This window comes from Elephantulus edwardii, unplaced genomic scaffold, assembly GCF_000299155.1.
Source record: "Elephantulus edwardii isolate Elephantulus edwardi_28Jun2011 unplaced genomic scaffold, EleEdw1.0 scaffold00097, whole genome shotgun sequence".
Classification (NCBI taxonomy): Eukaryota; Metazoa; Chordata; class Mammalia; order Macroscelidea; family Macroscelididae; genus Elephantulus; species Elephantulus edwardii.
Genome location: NW_006399847.1, coordinates 5,833,700 through 5,851,126, shown reverse-complemented (window position 1 = coordinate 5,851,126; position 17,427 = coordinate 5,833,700). Strand labels below are relative to the sequence as shown.

The following is a 17,427-nucleotide window of genomic DNA, read 5'->3' as shown; positions in this document are numbered from 1 at the left end:
CAGATTTGTCCTGGAAAGGGTTAAACCGGGTGGCTCCTTGGAGGCAAGAATTCTGAGGCTCCGTCTAACATACTTTGGACATGTTGTGAGGAGAGACTGGACCTTGGAGAAGGACATCATGCTTGGGAGGGTGGAGGGACAGAGCAGGAGGGGAAGGCCCTCTCTGAGGTGGATTGATTCAGTGACTGGGATAATCAGGATGGAAGTGTCAGAGACAGTGCAATTGGCACAGGACAGAGCAGAGTTTAGGGCTGTTGTACATAGGGTCACTATGAGTCGTAAGCGACTCGACGGCACATAACAACAACAACAACATACCAACCTGGACTCATGAACTTGGCAAGCCCTGTTTTCTCAGGGGATTACAACCACAGATGTGTTATCTTTGTTTGTTGTTGTTGTTGCCATGCACCTTTGAGTCAGAAATGACCCAGAGCTGACACTCCTGTGAGTTTTCAGAGGCAATAAATTGCACAGGAGGAGATTGCTGGCTTCGAACTGTGTACCTTCTTGTTGGCTCCAATTCATAGCAACCCTGTGCATAGCAGAATGCACTGTTGCCCAGACTTGCACCTTCCTCAAAATCATTGCTCTGTCTGAGCCCATTGTTCCAGCCTCAGTGGCAGTCACTCTCTCTGAGGGTCCTCCACTTTTTCTTTGTCCCTCAACTTTAGCAAACATGATGAAGTCCTTCTCTCAGGACCAATCTTTTAGATAGCATGCACAGGGGGAGATGGTCTCGCCACCCACTTTTCTAAGAACCAATTCTGGCTGGACTTCTTCCATGATAGAGGAGTGGAGGTTCACAGGGTGTTCACATATGGTGATATTTTTGTTAAGTGCTGTTGAGTCATGCCCCATTCACAGTGACCCTACAAACAACCGATCTGAACCCTGTCCGTCCTTACTGTCTCTGGCATACTTTAACCCATCGCTGCATTCACTGTGTCAATCCATCTCCTTCCTTTCTTTTTCTGCACCTCCAGCTTTCCAAGCGTGATGTCCCTTTCCAAGAAATAGCTCCTCTCCTAAAAACATGCCCACAGTGAGTGAGATGAACCTTCACCATCATTTCCTCTAAGGAGCATTTTTGGCTACACCTTTTCCAAAACCTGTCTGTTATTTTTTTAAAATTTATTATTATTATTAATTTTAATGAAAATTGACAGAGATTTTGGATTTCCATTCATTCATTGTTGCACTTTTCTCCCTGACCAACCCTCCCCTCAAGTTTGTTCTTCTCTTTGAAAAGTAAAAGAAAAATTCTTTCATTGTTATACAATCCCTCCCCCCAAGTCCACTCCACTATTCAGCCTTCATTCTGGACTCCTGTCATGACAGTATTACCTAATCACATATCCATTTAAACAGTTCTCTCTCTTATCTGTTATTTCTTTGGGCAGTCTGTAGGATATTCAGTGCTCTTCTCCAACAATCAAAGGCAGAGATTCTTATTCTGTCATCCTTATTCATTGTCTAGCTCTCAGATAGCATAGTATGTAATTGAAAAGAGTGTGGCTTGGATCAGCTTCACCTTAGTCTTCAAATTGACATCACTGCTCCTCAGTACTTTGGAAAAGTTTCTCACAGCAGACTTTGCCAGTGTAATGCCTTTTAATTTCTTAACTGCTGGTGCCAAGAGTATTGATTGTGGATCTAAGTAAGATGAAATTGCTGACAGTTTCAATCTTTTCTCCATCTATCATTATGTTGCCTGTTGGCTCAGTGGTGAGGATTTTTATCTTCTTGATGTTGAGATGTAATACATATTGAAGTCTTTGACTTTCTGCAGCAAGTGTTTCATGTCCTCCTCACATTCAGCAAGGTTGTATCATCTGCATAACATAGGTTATTGATGACTCTTTCTTCCCATCCAGATGCCACATTTTTCTTCATAAAGTGAAGTTTCTTTGATGATTTGCTTAGCATACAGACTGAATAGATAAGGAGACAGGGTACAACCCTGACACACGACTTTCTTAATTTTAAACCGCGCAGTGTTCCTTTTTCTATTCAGACAACAGCTTCTTGATCTAGGAATAGATTCCATTTGAGGATGATAAAATGTTGTGGAAACAAGTGTGGTGGATTAAGATTCCACCACATATTTTGGGGAAATAAAATTAAATTTATAGTGCATATAGAGGAAAGTATGGTTTATACCTGTGCCTTGATTGAATCCATGGTTCAGTTTCTTTTAAAGCTTCAAACTTTGAATCAACATGTTTGAACACACCCACTTTAATGTAGTAAGGAAATCTGGAATCTCTGTCAGTCATTGACCTTTTATAGGTAGGCAGCATATGAATCAAGCTAGAACTTTGAGAAGATTCAATCAGCATATTCGTGAAACTGCTTTTAAATAGGGTGTTATAGAACTAAATTAAGCTATATGTTTACAACTGGATTATTGTATTTCTTTTCCCATGACACTTATAAGTTCTGCTTTAAAGCAGTATTAAAAATAACATTTATTTTCTTGTTCTATAAATCAATATTCTGTCTGATTTCTACAGTTTTATAATGAGAAACTGGAGAATAATCATCGCAGCTTGTTGAATTGAGTCTAAGGAGGCGATTGCTCCTCTTTTTCTTTTTCCTCTGCCCTCCTCCGGTCCTCCTGCTCCTCTACTTTCCTCTGATCTCACAAGCAGCTCGGGCGGTGATGGCCATGTTTTCTTCTGTTGTGAATAGGACTCCTTTGAGTCAGAAGCAGCTCAGTGATGCCTAAAACTCACAATTAAGACCGTTTTCCACAAGGGCGGAAAGTCAGTCTGTTTATTCTTCAGGATTTCTCAGGACTTTGCCTTGAATGCCCCAGGTGGTGGTGGAGAAATGAACAATGTTAACCATATTCTGTATGGAATACAAGATAGAAAATGCCACTGTAAATGGATAAATCTATACCACAAATCCAAATAACCTTGCAGCCCCATTATAGTATTGTTAGTTTACAGAAATTAACTTAAAAAAATTAAAGTGAGAAACTGTTTAGACTAAATCTTCACACTCCTGCTTATGTATTTTCAGCTCCCAGACTGATGACTGTAATTTTCATCGAGTTATAATTGACTCATAGTTGACCCTCCAGTGGGTTTTCAGAGGCTATAAATTGTACGAGAGAAGTTGCCCATTTTTCTCCTACAGGGTAACTGGAAATTCAAACCATTAACCTTTGTGTTACCAGTGCAATACCCTACAGAGTACACCACCAGAGATCTGAACACATATAAAGGAGGAAATTTCATGCTTTCAAAAGGGATTCCAAAGATGCCTTAACAGAATGTAGAGATTATTTTTAAAAAAATGTAAGTATATCCCACAAGTAGGATTTTGCTAAAGATTATTAAAAACTGGCAGAACAATGTGTAGACAGAAATTTAACCTACATTCAGAAGAAGCTTTAGAAATGGCAGATGTCATTGTTAATGTCAGCTAGATCTTGGCTGAAAGCAGAAAATATAAAAAAGATGTTGACTTGTGTTTATTGATTATACAAAGGCATCCAACTGTGTGGATTATAATGAATTACAGATAACATTGACAACTCTAGGAGTTCCATAACATTTCATTGAGCTTATGCAGAACATATACATAGACCAAGAAGTAATCCTTTGAGCAGAACAAAAGGATATGGTTTAAAATGAAGAAAAGTGTACGTTAGAGCTAACATTAGATGGATCTTATCTGAAAGTAGAGAGTACCAGAAGAATGTCTGTGTTTCATTGACTATGCAAAGGCATTTGATTGTGTGGATCACAATAAACTGGCTGACTTTGAGAAGAATGGGAATCCCAGAATGCTTGATTGTGTTTATGTGAAACCTATACTTAAACCAAGAGGCAGTTATCTGGACAGAGTAAGGAAACACTGCTTGAAATTGGGAAGGGTGTACACCTGAGATGGGTCATATCTCTATGCCTTTTCAACCTATATGTGGAACAGATTATCCAGCAGGCTGGGCTTTATGAGGAGGAATGTGGCATCAGGATCAGAGAAAGACTCATCAACAAATTTCATTATCTAGATAACACAACTTTCCTTGCTGAAACTGAGAAGGACCTGAAACACTTGTTGCAGAGGGTCAAGGACTGAAGCCTTCAGTATAGATTGAATCTCAACATCAAGAAAACAAAAATTCTCACCACTGAGCCATTTAGCAGCATCATGATGGACGGTGAAGAGATTGAGATAGTTAACAGCTTTTGTTTGCTTGACTCCATAATCAACACTCTTGGTACCAGCAGCCAGGAAATCAAAAGTTGAGTTGCATTGGAAAAGTCTGCTGTCAGGGACATCTCCACAGTACTGAAGAGCAACGATGTTAGTCAAGGTGCACCTGATCCAGACCATGGTCTTCACAGTTAATGTGCTATGTCCATCAGAGAACTGGACAATGATTAAGGATGATAAAAAGAGAATTGACGTCTTTGAGCTGTGGTGCTGGAGAAGAGTATTGAGTGTCCCATGGACTGCTAAGAGAACGAATAGGTTCATCCTGGAGATGGTGAAACCAAGCTACTCCTTGGAGACAAGAATTCATAAGCTCCATCTGATATGCTTTGGGCATGTTGCACGGAGTGTCCAGTCCCTTGGAGAGGGACACTATGCTTGGGAGGGTAAAGATACAGTGCGAGAGGGGAAGACCCTCAATGAAATGGATTTACTCAGTAATTGGATTATTGGGGGTAGGTGTATCAGAGACAGTAAGGTTGGCTCAGGATAGAGCAGGGTTCAGAGCTGTTTGTACTCGCTAGTACATAACAACAGCAACATATGTTAGGGCTTTTCGGTTTGCATGTTAAGTAAAGAAAATGAGAAGGTAGACTATATGAAGAAGAACGTGGCAGCAATGTTGGAGAAATGCTCATTAACGACCTGTGTTATGCAAATGACACAATCTTGCTTGCTAAATGTGAAGACTTGAAGCACTTGTTGATGAAGATCAAAGATTTTTAATTTGTATTACATCTCAATATCAGGAAAAAAATCCTCACCATGCAACCAGCAAGCAACATTATGACAAATGGAAAGAAGATTGATGTAGTCAAGGATTTCATTTTACTTAGCTCTGCAGTCAGCACCCATAGAAGCAGCAGTCAGGAAATGAAATGGCATTGCATTGAACAAATGCTGTCAAGGACCTCTTTAAAGTGCTAAATAACAGTCATGTCAGGTTAAAAATCAAGATACGCTTGATCCAGGCTGTAGTGTTTTCAAGTACTTTGTGTGTACATGAAAGTTGGAGAATGAGTAAGGAAGAATAAAGAAGAAACAAGTGCTTTTGAATTATGATGTTGCCAAAGAGTAATGAATGTACCACAGAATAAAAGGGCAAATGAATAAATAAAATGACTGAGTGGATAAATGTATAAAAGGACAGCAAATCTGTTTTGGGAGAAGTGCAAGCAAAATGATCGTTAGAAGTCGGCATTGTTAGACTTTGTCTCACACACTTTGGACATCTTATCAGAAGGAATTGTCCTTGGAGAAGGACATCATGCTTGGAAAAGGGAGGAGGTAAGTGAAGGTGAGGAAGATCCTTGGTAAGGTGAGTGGGCACAGTGGGTGCAGCTGTGAACTGCACAGGAGAGGTGATGAGGGCGGTGCGTAATCACTCCAGGTTTTGACCTCTTGTAGGGCCACTGTCAACTGGAGTTAACTCAGCAGCACCAGAGGACAGCTACAAAGGACCCAGACTGGAATTTGGTGCATACCTTTGTTTGGACTGTTTGTTAGTGCCTATTTCTGACCAAGGAAAGTGTTAATTAGGCTAGTGTTCTGATTATGTCTCTTTGGTGGGCATTAAATGCACAGGACAGAGACATCAAGAGAGAGCAGTTGGAGGACCAGGCACGAGCATTTCTGAGGAGACCACAGTGGGCAGTTCACTGATAGATGCATAGACCAGGGACGTCCTGTTTGGAGTCCAATGGTATGAGGGCTTTTTCATTTGAAAGCAGTTTACAGCTTTTGGACTGATTTCATCTGTTCTTGTGCTGCCTCATTGAAAGGAAAGCAGATTTAAAGGATCACTTTGTGATGAATTTCAGTGCTGCTGACTTCACTGAATTCACTTACTGCTAAATAAATCTTATAACTATTGTATAATTATTGAGAAAGTTAAGATATTCGTAGCTCTTTAGGTCTTAATAATTGTAAGATGAGCTGTCTGCTTTATCTTGTCATAACCTGGGTCCAGTGCCCTCTACACCCTGCCAGCCCTTCCTTTAGCGCCTTCCTGGGCTCTGCACAGTCCCTGCTGGGTGAGTGGGCTGCTGGGCAGGATGGCTCTGGATGTGGCAGGAGGGCGGCTGTACCCAGAGAGTTCCTGGCTTGAATCTGCATGGCCAGTCTGCGGGTGGGGTGCACACTGCTTGGCGCCACAGGCTGATCCAGCCACTTGCCCTCAGGAGTAGTGATGTTGAACAACTCCACACTAGGGCCTATGGCCCACGAGCCTGGCTCTGTGCAGCTAACACTGCAGCAGACATCCTTCCAAGAAGACCAGAAGAACATAAACCTGAAAATGTGGCATTGGTTCAGCAACTCGGGACTCAGCCCCTCTGGCAGTATTGAAGGTGGGGAACCCATGGGGTCTAGCACTGCAGCAGAAGCCCTAGACACAATGGGTTGCACCTCTTAAGGATATTTCTGTAAATGATGAGCCTGTCATTGTACCTTCATGGAAAGCAAATAATTCACAGCCTCCATTCACCATTCATGTGGATGAAGCAGAAGAAGACTCAGAAAAGACCAATTGAATCTGAAGATATTGACCATGAAGATGCCTTGACTTTAATTAAGCTGTTGCTTTACCTGGACCAAGAAGATCCCTGGTCCTCTGTGATTGCCCAATGGATAGTAGTTTTGAGTCACCTCATACAATGGGCATGCCAATTGTATTAGAAAATGAAAATCCAGTGAGTGGTAATGAAGTACCAGACTACCTTGAAGACATTCACACATACCTTAGGGAAATGGAGGCCAAATGTAAATCTAAAGTGGATTCCAGGAAGAAGCAATCAGACATCACTAACAGTGTGAGGGCTGTCCTTGTGGACTGGTAAGTGGAAGTAAGAGAAGAACATAAGCTACAAAATGGGACGTTGTACTTGGCCATATTACGTACACTGATACATAATTTCATAGATTCTTTTCATCAACGTCTATATTGAGAGGAAGACTTTAGCTTGTGGGCACTACTAATATGCTATTAGCCTCAAAGTTTGAAGAAATATATCCTGTAGAAGTCGCAGAATCTGTATACATTATAGATGACACCTATACCAAGAAACAAGTTCTGAGAATAGAGCATCTAGTTTTGAAGGTCTTTGCCTTTGATTTAGCAGCACCAACAGTAAATCAGTTTCTTACTCAATACTTTCTACATCATGAGTCAGCAGACTGCAAAGTTGAGAAAGTTTAGCCATGTTTCTAGGAGAATTAAGTTTGATAGATGCTGACCCATTCCTGAAGTATTTTCTGTCAGTTATTGCTGATGCAGCCATTCATACAGCACTCTACACAGTCAAAGAACAGAGCTGGCTTGAGCCTGAGTGTTTAGTACAGAAGACAGGATATACTCTGGAAAGTTCAAGCCTTGTCTCAGGGACCTTCGTCAGACCTGCCTCGGAGCACCACAGCATGCACAGCAGTCAGCAAGAGAAAAGTACAGAAATTCAAAGGTCATGGTGTTTCTCTCCACAACCCTCCAGAGACAATAAGTGTGTCAAAGTGAAGAGACTTATCTAAGATGTAAATCACTCAGAGTATATGATGCAGTTTTTATTTGGTTTTAGTTTTTACAAATCATTTCTGAATACAAAGGATTGTGGTCAATTACAAATTATGGTATCTATTTTCAAAATGGATTTAATTAGCATATCTTTTGTACATGTAACTATTTTAGATGATTGGTTAATTTTAAGTGGTTTTATTAAACCAAGTATTAATAATGCCAGCTGTCAGGATAATTATTAATAAACTGTTCTGAAAAATCTAAAAAAAATAATTATAAGATACTGTGTATGTGTATGAGATGCTTATAATGTATGATGGAATATAGACAAACCAAACAAAGCATAAAAGTCCTAGATGTTTCTGTTACAGGATCTGTATTATCCAGTGGCTTTTTTAAAAACCTAGAGTCAACTTGTGTCTTTCTTTGCTTATTGAAATCTTAATGACGTTTGCTGACACCAAAATCTTACCCACTGCAGTTGGGTTGATTCTGACATTTAGCTACCTGATAGGATAGTGTAGATAACTCTGGTGGCCTGGTGATAAGAAACATCATTGCAATCCCGAAACCGTGTAGTTCAGTCCAACCCAGGAGAAGGATAGGCAGCATCCTCCTTTGTGATTAACTGCCTCTGAAAAGTCCACTAGAGGTCAACTATGGGTCAATTCCAACTCGATGGTACACAACAACAACATAGGATAGTGTCGATATCTCTGGGGGCCTAGTAGTAAGAAGTTACACTGCAGTCCCGAAAGCACACAATTTGAATCCACCAGTTGCTCCTTGGGAGAAAGATCGACAATCTCCTCCCATGCAATTTACTGCCTCTGAAAACCTGCTGTGGGTGGGGATTCAGCTGTGGGTCTGTTCCAACTCAGTAGAACACAACAACAACACAGAATAGTGTAGCTTTTCCATAACGTTTCCAAGTCCCTCTTATGAGCTCTGGTGGCCTAGTGGCAAGAAGCTGCACTGCAATGCCAATGGCATACAATTTGAGGCCACTAGGTGCTCAGAGGGAGAAGGATGGAAAATCTCCTCCCGTGTGATTAACTGCCTCTGAAAACCTGCCAGAGAGTCAGCTATGGGTCTGTTCTGACTCTATGGTACACAACAACAACAATCTTTATAGAAACAGACTGTTTCATCTTTTAACCATAGAGCATCTTGTGGGTTCAAACCAACAACATTTTGAGAAGCCAAACACCTTATCCACTGCATCACCAGTGCTGAACAGTCTTTCTAAATGAAACTCTTCAGTCAAGATGTATTGAGACCCTGTTGGTATACTTAAATATCAAGTTACTTTTTTTTAAAATCTGTTAGCATCATAGCTATCTACATATGTGCTCCATTCCTAACATCCTAGTCGGACAGCTTTCATCCTGAAGGAAATAAGAAATCCTGTTTCTAACATGTTCTTCTATTGCTTGAGCCATGCAATATTTATTTTCTGTCTTGCGATGAAAATTATTCCTTGTTTGCCCTTCGCAGGCCACTGACAAGGAGCGGGAGTTTGCTGCAGCTGCTGCCAAACAGCTTGAATATCAGCAGCTTGAAGACGATAAACTTTCTCAGAAGTCATCGAGCAGCAAGCTGTCTCGTTCTCCACTAAAGATTGTGAAAAAGCCTAAAAGCATGCAGTGCAAGGTGATACTTCTGGATGGCTCAGAATATACCTGTGATGTGGAGGTGAGTGTCTTTTCAACCTCCTTTGTCCCAGATTATGAGCTGGGGAATATTAGTTTTCAGAAAACATGCCATGTGCCTATTTTCGTTTTCTAAAAGTCTGGAAAATTACTCAGGCTCAGATACTAATAACAAAATTGTTTCCAAAATTTTAATAGGGGATTCTGTTGCTAGTAGTACTTTCTCAGAATGTTAGAATGAAATATAAAGCAATCCTCTGAGTATTTTTTGTTGGTGGTGCTGGTTTTGTTGTTGTTTTAAAAAAAGAGAAATCTCCACGGTAGGAGAAAAGTAGTTGAGTCTTAAAAATCAAGTTTTCTCTCGTACTCTGGCTAAGAGCCATTATTTAAAAGAATCTCACTTTTCTGTTTGAATATTTTGTGGCCTACCCCATTGTTACATAGTAGACTTAACCATTTGTATGCCTGGAGCAGTGGAATAATTTGAACTACAAATATCCTTTTCTTGTTTAGAGAATAAGTGGTTTTAGAACATACGTTGTGGTGGACACTGTAGCTTTGGTGTGAAACAGTATACTCTTCCCTTGTTCTGTAAAGAAAAAGAAAGTTCTTTTCTGAGGCGACGCAGCTGAATGGCCTTTGTCAGAGATGGTTAGCAGAGCCAGGTAGCCAGGTGTGCACAGCCTGTGCTTGCTTACAGACAGGCCGAGGTACATCCCAAGTCCTGAAGGAGCAGGGTGGTTCGATTTCAGATTTAAACAAAAATTCCCATGCAGAGAGCTTATTGCACCCTCACCAAGATGGCAGCAGAAGTATATACTCAGCACAGCAGTGCTGCCTCCAGCCATGTGCCCCTCAGTTATTTGTGAGGTCGGTGCACGTTGGAGCCTGCTTAATGGCACCTAGTAACAACAATAATGTTTCTCACATTTCCATGATCTTTGCTAATTTCTCAATTCAGAATGGTCAATTACTGATTCAGGCATTTATTTGGCATGGGAGAGACGCAGAAATATACTCTTATCTGGGTCTTCCCTTGAAGCTTAAAGAACTTTTATAACCTTAAGAATGATTTTTTTAATTTCTGGTGTGGATCCACTCTCTGGAAAATGTAAGTCAAGAGAAGCTATTTTATTACATTTGAGGAGTGTCTATTACAGTTGTTGAAAACATAGGTCAAGAGAAGCTATTTTCTTACCCCTGAGGAGAATTTTTCTATTAATTATATTTATGAAATAAGTAAAAAGGGCAACTGGAAGAGTATAAAAAGTAAGGTTATTTGACACCCCAAATGGTTTATGCAGTTTGAACCCACTAAGTGGTATCTTTGAAGAAAGGAACTGGCCTTCTGTCTGTTACGATTATGGCCAGGACACTGGAGTGTTCTGCTCGGTGTCAGTGTGCATCGAAATCAGCTCAGCAGCGACAGAGAACACCCTGGAATTCATCTGGTTATGGCTTACCAGAGTTTTCTAAAGAGTCTGTAGGGAAATGGATAGTTTTTGATGTAGGGAAAAGAAATGTCTCAGGGATGGCTGTGGTGCAGGTATTTCCAGTCGTTTTGCCAAACTCACTTTATGTCTTGTGCTTCCAGTTCATTCTAAAGGATCCCTGTGTTTTGGGTATTCAGAGCTTTTATTTTGTAATTGACTTTGGATGCAATTCAGTGACTTTTGATGTAACTGACTACTTTAAATGGCATACTTAAAGGCTTTTCATTTTTGATCATTTTAGAATTTGACAGATTCTTAAGAGTAACTGTTTTCTGGTATATAAAATCTGTGTTATCAAAGTATTTTAGTTTTACAAAAGATAGTAGTAAAAGAAAAAAGTATGCTCACTAATGATAACTTTTAGGGAGCTCTGGATGTGTAGTCTGCTGGGAGGTGCCCTGCTAATCCTAACCCAGCACCTCTCTGGGGGTATAAATCCAACAGTTGTTCCACAGGAGGAAGATGGGCAGTCTCCTCCCATGCAGTTTACAACCCCAGAAAACCCACTAGAGGGTCAGCTATGAGTCAGTTCTAGCTTTTTGGCAGTGAGAATGAAAGTTAATGGATATCTTAGTGGAGAAAATGGTGGAGAGATGTGGCCATGGTGAAGTTAAATGGATTTATTTGTAACTGGCAGGTTGCTTCAGAAGCTACATTATAAAGTAATGAGATGATTCTCAAGTTGGCATTGGTACACCAGTTGGAAAAGCATATTCAAAATGCTTCTTGTGATACAAAGTACAGAAAGTAAAGCTTGGCTAACAAAGTGCACAGGGCTGGAGTAGGTTAAGAAATTGACAGATAACTGCCCCAGAAGTGATCCTTTAAACTTTGCTCTCCTCTGAATTGTATGTTTATAAAACACTTGGTGAAGGAAGAAATACAGCTTAACAAGATTTTTTTTTAAATCCACAGCTTTGAAAGATACTAATGACTCAAGTATCATAATATCAGGGTGACTCAAACTATTCTTTCTCTACTAAACTGAAGTTTGACAGTTAGAACCCACTCAGTAGTGTCAGAATTGAAAGATGTGGGGGTCTGTTTCCTCTAAGGTTATAGAAAATAAGAATGCAACCCTGTGGACCACAGTTCTACTCTGTAACACATGGGTTGCCAAACATTGGAATCAACTCCATGGTAGTTGTTTTAATGTCCTGTGTGTCAGAATGCAGGTTTGTTGTGACTAGATGGTGTGGAGCCTTGAGCCAAAGTTAGCAGGAAAACACCAAACAGGAATGGATGCAAATCTTCGTTGTTTTTAAGGATCAACTGCAAAGCAAGGATATGTTTGGGGAAAGGGGCGGTCATGATTAATAACAGCTCTAGGAAAACTCATCTTTGGGTTTACATTGATTACAAGTCAACATGAACCAGCAGTGCAGCATGGCTGTCAGAAGGGAACCCATAATCACAGGCTGCTTGGTTTAAGTATAGTGCTGCTCACAGGGGGCGGGGCTTGCCTTTGTTCCCTATGCTGCAGAGAGCGCATCTGGAGGGCTGGTCTCACCCAGGCGTGGTGCCTAACCCCAAGTCACCACACGGAGGTTTGTCCTCCTGTAACTGTGATTTACACAAACTCCACCCCGCCCCTCAGTTTTCTGAACCTCAGCTTCCTCATTAGTGAAATGAGCATGAAAATACTTTCCTCAAAATGCCCCTGTTGAGGTGAAAGTGTATGGTGTCTTTAAATACTTTCTAGGAAACAGCAGATTCTTGATATATGGTAGTATAATCATGATCATAGCAATAGCTACAGTGGACCCTAACTTGAGCATATTTCCGAGAAAATTAGAAGACACTTGGAAAAGTTTCCGTGAATAATAAAGAAAGAGAATGGACTTGATCTGGAACAGAGTGTAGATAGGATCAGGAGCGAAGCTGGAAAAGATTGTTATCACTGAAAGGTAACTTTTTTCTTAATAATGTTTGTTGTTGAGCACCACTACCTCAGAACCAGCCCATAGCAGGTTTTCAGAGGCCATCAATTGCATGGGAGATTACCCATCAGTCTCACAGGGAGCAGCTGGTGGATTTGAACTGTGCACCTTTGGTTTGGCAGCACAGCTCTTTACCATTAGGCCACCAGAATGCATTTTAATATATAGAAGGCATAACTAAAGATACAGTTGCAGGAAGGTATTAGAGAAATAGTTTTTGTTTGTTTATTTTTAAATTATTGGCGTTTGACTGATGGCGGTGTGCTCCCTGTGGTTATGAAGGTTGCAGCAGACTGCAGGTGCAGTTATGAATGTCAGCAGTTCCTCAGGTGAAATTTCAGACTCCTAACACCTTTTCCAGCCATGAGGCAATCAGGAGACATATTGCTTTGGGAAAGTTCTCTGTTGGGAACCTCTCCAAAATACTGAAGAGTAATCATGTTAGTTTTAAAAACTTAGATGCACCTGATTCATGCCATGGTCTTTTCATCTGAAAGGTGGTCAGTGAATAAGGATAACAGAAGAATTATTGATGCCTTTGAGTTGTGATGTTGGAAAAGAGTACTAAATAGTCTATAGATTGATAAAAGAATGGACAGGTATGGCTTGGGAAAGGTGCAGCCCAAATGTTCCTTGGAGGTCAGGATGGCAAAGCTTCATCTCTCATCCTTGGGACATTTTGTGAGGAGATGCTATTCCATGGAAAAGGTTAGCGAAAGAGAGGAAGACCCTTAATGTGATAGATTGACACAGTGACTCAGCTGTGGGCTCAAGTATGTCAGAGATGGTGAGGATGGCACAGGACAGAACAGGATTCAGACCTGTTGTTCATAGGGTCGCTTTGAGACGTAGTAGACTCAGTGGCACCTAACAACAACAACAACAGCGACCTTCCTGTTCTGAGACCCAAGATGACAGAAAAGATCCAGAATTATAAAGAGTTGCTTTTCCACTCCTGGTTCCTAGAACATGCCATTGAGGATGAAAGGAATGTAGGAGGCAATAGAAGGTGTAGCTTTAACAAGGCATCAAAAAGGCTTTTCATTTTAGTGTTTAGTAGTGTTTTATTTCATAGCTTAATCAATGTCTTCATTGCCTCATCTTCAAAATCATCGAGGTTCAGCCCTGGCATGACTTTTGTAGAATTTATCATTACCTGTGTAGGACCTCCTGCCAAAAAGCAAACACAGCCGTGCATCTCTTAAACCTGCAGTATTGTGCAAGGAGGAACTTGGCCCCTGGAGAAACAGGACAAGAGGAGAACTGGACAGGCCCCTGAGGATAGTGACAGGGGACCAAACCATGTTACTGACACAGGCTTTATTCAATTGTGCTGGTCTTCTCAAATGTCTCTCTTAACAGCAGGCATACATCATTTTCATATTTAATGCTTTCCCATTTGTTGTTGTGATGTGCTATTAAATCACCCATGCTTCATAACAACCCTATGTACAATAGCTCTGAACCCTGTCCTGTCCTGGGCCAGTTTCAGTGACTCTAACACACCTAATCCCATTGACCCAGTTATCATGTTAATCCATCTCATCTGGGCTCTTTCTCTCCTGCACTGTCTCTCCACCCTTCCAAACATGATCTCGTTCTCCAGGGACTAGTCCCTCCTGGCCACGTGCCCAAAATATATGAGACAAAGCTTCAAAATCTTTGCCTCCAAGGAGAAACTTGATTTTACCCTCTCTAAGACGGATTTATTTGTTCTCCTGGCTGTCCCTGGTATATTTAGTACTTTTCTCCAGCACCTTGACTCAAAGGCATCAGTTCTTCTTCTGTCATCCTTAGTCATTGTCCCGCTCTTTGATGCTTAACATGTAATTGAAAAGATCATGGCCTGGATCAGTTGCACCTTATTCTCTTGACTGACTTCATTGCTCTTTAACACTTTGAAACACTCTCTGACAGCAGGCTTCCCCAGTGCAATATGTCTTTTGCTTTCTTGAGTGCTGGTTCCAAGAGTGTTGATTGTGGAGCTGAGCAAACTGAAATTATTAGCAACCTCAGTCTTATCTCCATCTGTCATGATGTTGCCAGTTGGCCCTGTGGTGAGAAAGACTCTTTGTTTTCTCGATATTAAGCTTTGATCCATATTGAAGACTGTAGTTCTTGGCCTTCTACAGTAAATGCTTCAGCTGCATAACACAGATTGTTGATGAGTCTTCCTCCACTCCTAATGCCACACTCCTTATAAAGTTCAGCCTCTCAAATGGTCTGTTGCATAGATTGAAAAAAAAGGTGGAAACAAGGTGCATCCCTGACACACTCCCTTTCTAATTTTGAACCATGCAGTGTTTCCTTGCTCTCTTCTGACAACTGCCTGCTGGTCCAAGTATAGGTTTCATATAAACACAATTACACGTTCTGTTATTCCCATTCTTAAGGTTTGCCACAATTTATTGAGATCTACACAGTCAAATGCCTTTGCATAGTCAATGAAACAGATAGACATTCCTCTGGTACTCTTTGCTTTCTGCCAAGATCAATCTAACACTGGCAATTATGTCTTTAGTACCACAGCCTGTTCTAAACCCAGCTTGTATTTCTAGTAGTTCTTTGTTAATGTACTGTTCCAGTCATTTTTTTATAATCTTCAGCAGGATTTTGCATCTATGTGATATTGTTTGATAATTTCCACACTCTTTTTTGGATAAGAATAAATATGAAACTCTTCCAGTCAGTTGGCTAGGTAGTTGCCCTCCAGATATCTTGACACAGCCTGGTGAGCATGTCCAGGGCAGCAGCATCTGTTTGTTGAAATATATCGGTTGGTATGCTGTCAATTCCTGGAGCGTTGGTTTTTGTCAGTTCCTTCAGAGCAGCTTGAACTTCCCCCTTCATCACCATTGCCTCTTGAATGTAAGTTGTTTCTTCTGTCAGCCAGTTCTTTTTGGTCTAGTGACTAGTGTACTCCTCCCAACTTCTTTTAATGCTTCCTGGATCATTCAATATTCTACCCATAAGTATTGCAACTTTTGGGTTGAATTTGTTCTTATTCCTTCACTTTAAGAAATGCTGGGTGAGTTTGGTCCTTTTGATTTTCTGACTATGGTTCTTTGCACATTTCATTATAATACTTTGCTTTGTCTTTCTGTGCTACCCTTTGAAATCTTCTGTTTAAGTCCGTCTTGATTTCTTCCCTTTGCTTTGGGTTCTCAGCACTCTAGTGCAATATTCAGAGTCTCTTCTGATATCTACCTTGGTCATTTCTCCCTACTCTGTCTTTATAATGACCTTTTGCATTCTTTATGGATGATTTTTTTATGTCCTCCTAGAGTTCATCTGGTAATTTGTTCAAATATCTGATCATAAAATATAAGGGGGAAAATCTTATGAGTATCAGTTTATTAGCAACTTGGTGAGTATGTTCAGGTATTTTTTTTACACACCTGATTTTCATTTATACCAACAAAAATGACTGATGTTGACAGTTACCTTCTTATTTTCATTTTCCTGTCAGGGAACTCAAGCACCTTTCTGTAGCCACTTTGCTATTATTGCTGACTACTAAGTGAAAAAGTAAACAAAAATACTAGTCACACAAAATAGAAGAAATAGAACTCCTCACAAACCTTGAGCATGTTGCCAGGAGGGACCTGTCTTTGGAGAAGGATATCATGCTCCAAAGGGTGGAGGGTCAACACAGAAAAGAAAGACCTCACTGTCAAGACAGTGAGATTGGCTCAAGATAGGACAGGGTTCAGAGCTATTGTTCTTAGGGTTGCTAGGAGGCATAGTCAGTGGCACATAAGAACAACAATAACATCACATTTATCTTAGTCCTATTGCCCAATACTTAGTTTGTCTGATTAATCCACAGTCTTCCTAATGGATGTTTGTTGTTGTTAAGTGCCTCCTGCAACCCATAGCGACCCTATGAAGGAGAGTCCTCTAGGCTTGGGTGCCTTTCGTCCTCTCTACAGGTTCATAGGGTTTCTGGAGGCAAGCTTTTATGGAAGTGGATGCCACTCCTCCTTCCAAGCTTGTTTTAATTGGGGAGCTCCACCCCACTCTGTCCGCATTGGGTAGAAAACCATTAATGGATTTGACACATCAGTGCCACAGTATTCAGCCTCACAGCAACCACAAATGAGTGTGGTATGGCAACTTGACAGGCCTGAGGGCTGCGGATTAAAAGTCACCCACCTTTGGCTTGGTAGCATAGTTTTCTGCCCACTGGGCCAGCTGCTCTCTCTCTCTATGTTGATATTATTGTTGTTAAGTGCAGTTGAGTCACAGGTGACTCATAGCAACCCTGTGAAAGAGAGTCCTCGATGCTTGGGTGCCTTTCATCCTCTCTCCAGGTTCATAGGGTTTCCGGAGGCAAGCTATTATGGAAGTGGATGCCACTCCTCGTTCGTCCTAGTGGATAGCTGATTAAAAATTTAAATTAAAAAGTTTAATTTAAATTAAAAAGTTTATTCTTTGTGCAGACATTATTCTAATCTAGTCTGATTTGGTCAAGATGACAAAGATTCTCACCACTGGACCGATTGGCAGCATCAGGATGGATGGTGAAGAGATTGAGATTGTACACAGCTTTAGTTTGCTTGGCTCCATAGTCAACAGTCTTGGCACCAGCAGCCAGGAAA

The 17,427-nt window shown here is 40.8% G+C and overlaps 1 protein-coding gene and 1 pseudogene across 3 annotated transcripts in view; both read left to right on the top strand.

The window, feature by feature from the left end:
* EPB41L3 (erythrocyte membrane protein band 4.1-like 3) overlaps positions 1-17,427 on the top strand; it is a 145,909-nt gene that overhangs the window by 2,072 nt on the left and 126,410 nt on the right. For all 3 annotated transcript variants that reach the window (XM_006891406.1, XM_006891405.1, XM_006891404.1), the window contains exon 2: positions 9,239-9,436. In XM_006891406.1, the coding sequence (XP_006891468.1) occupies positions 9,239-9,436 (198 nt within the window). The remainder of the gene's footprint in view (positions 1-9,238; positions 9,437-17,427) is intronic.
* LOC102845455 lies at positions 6,422-7,741 on the top strand (annotated as a pseudogene).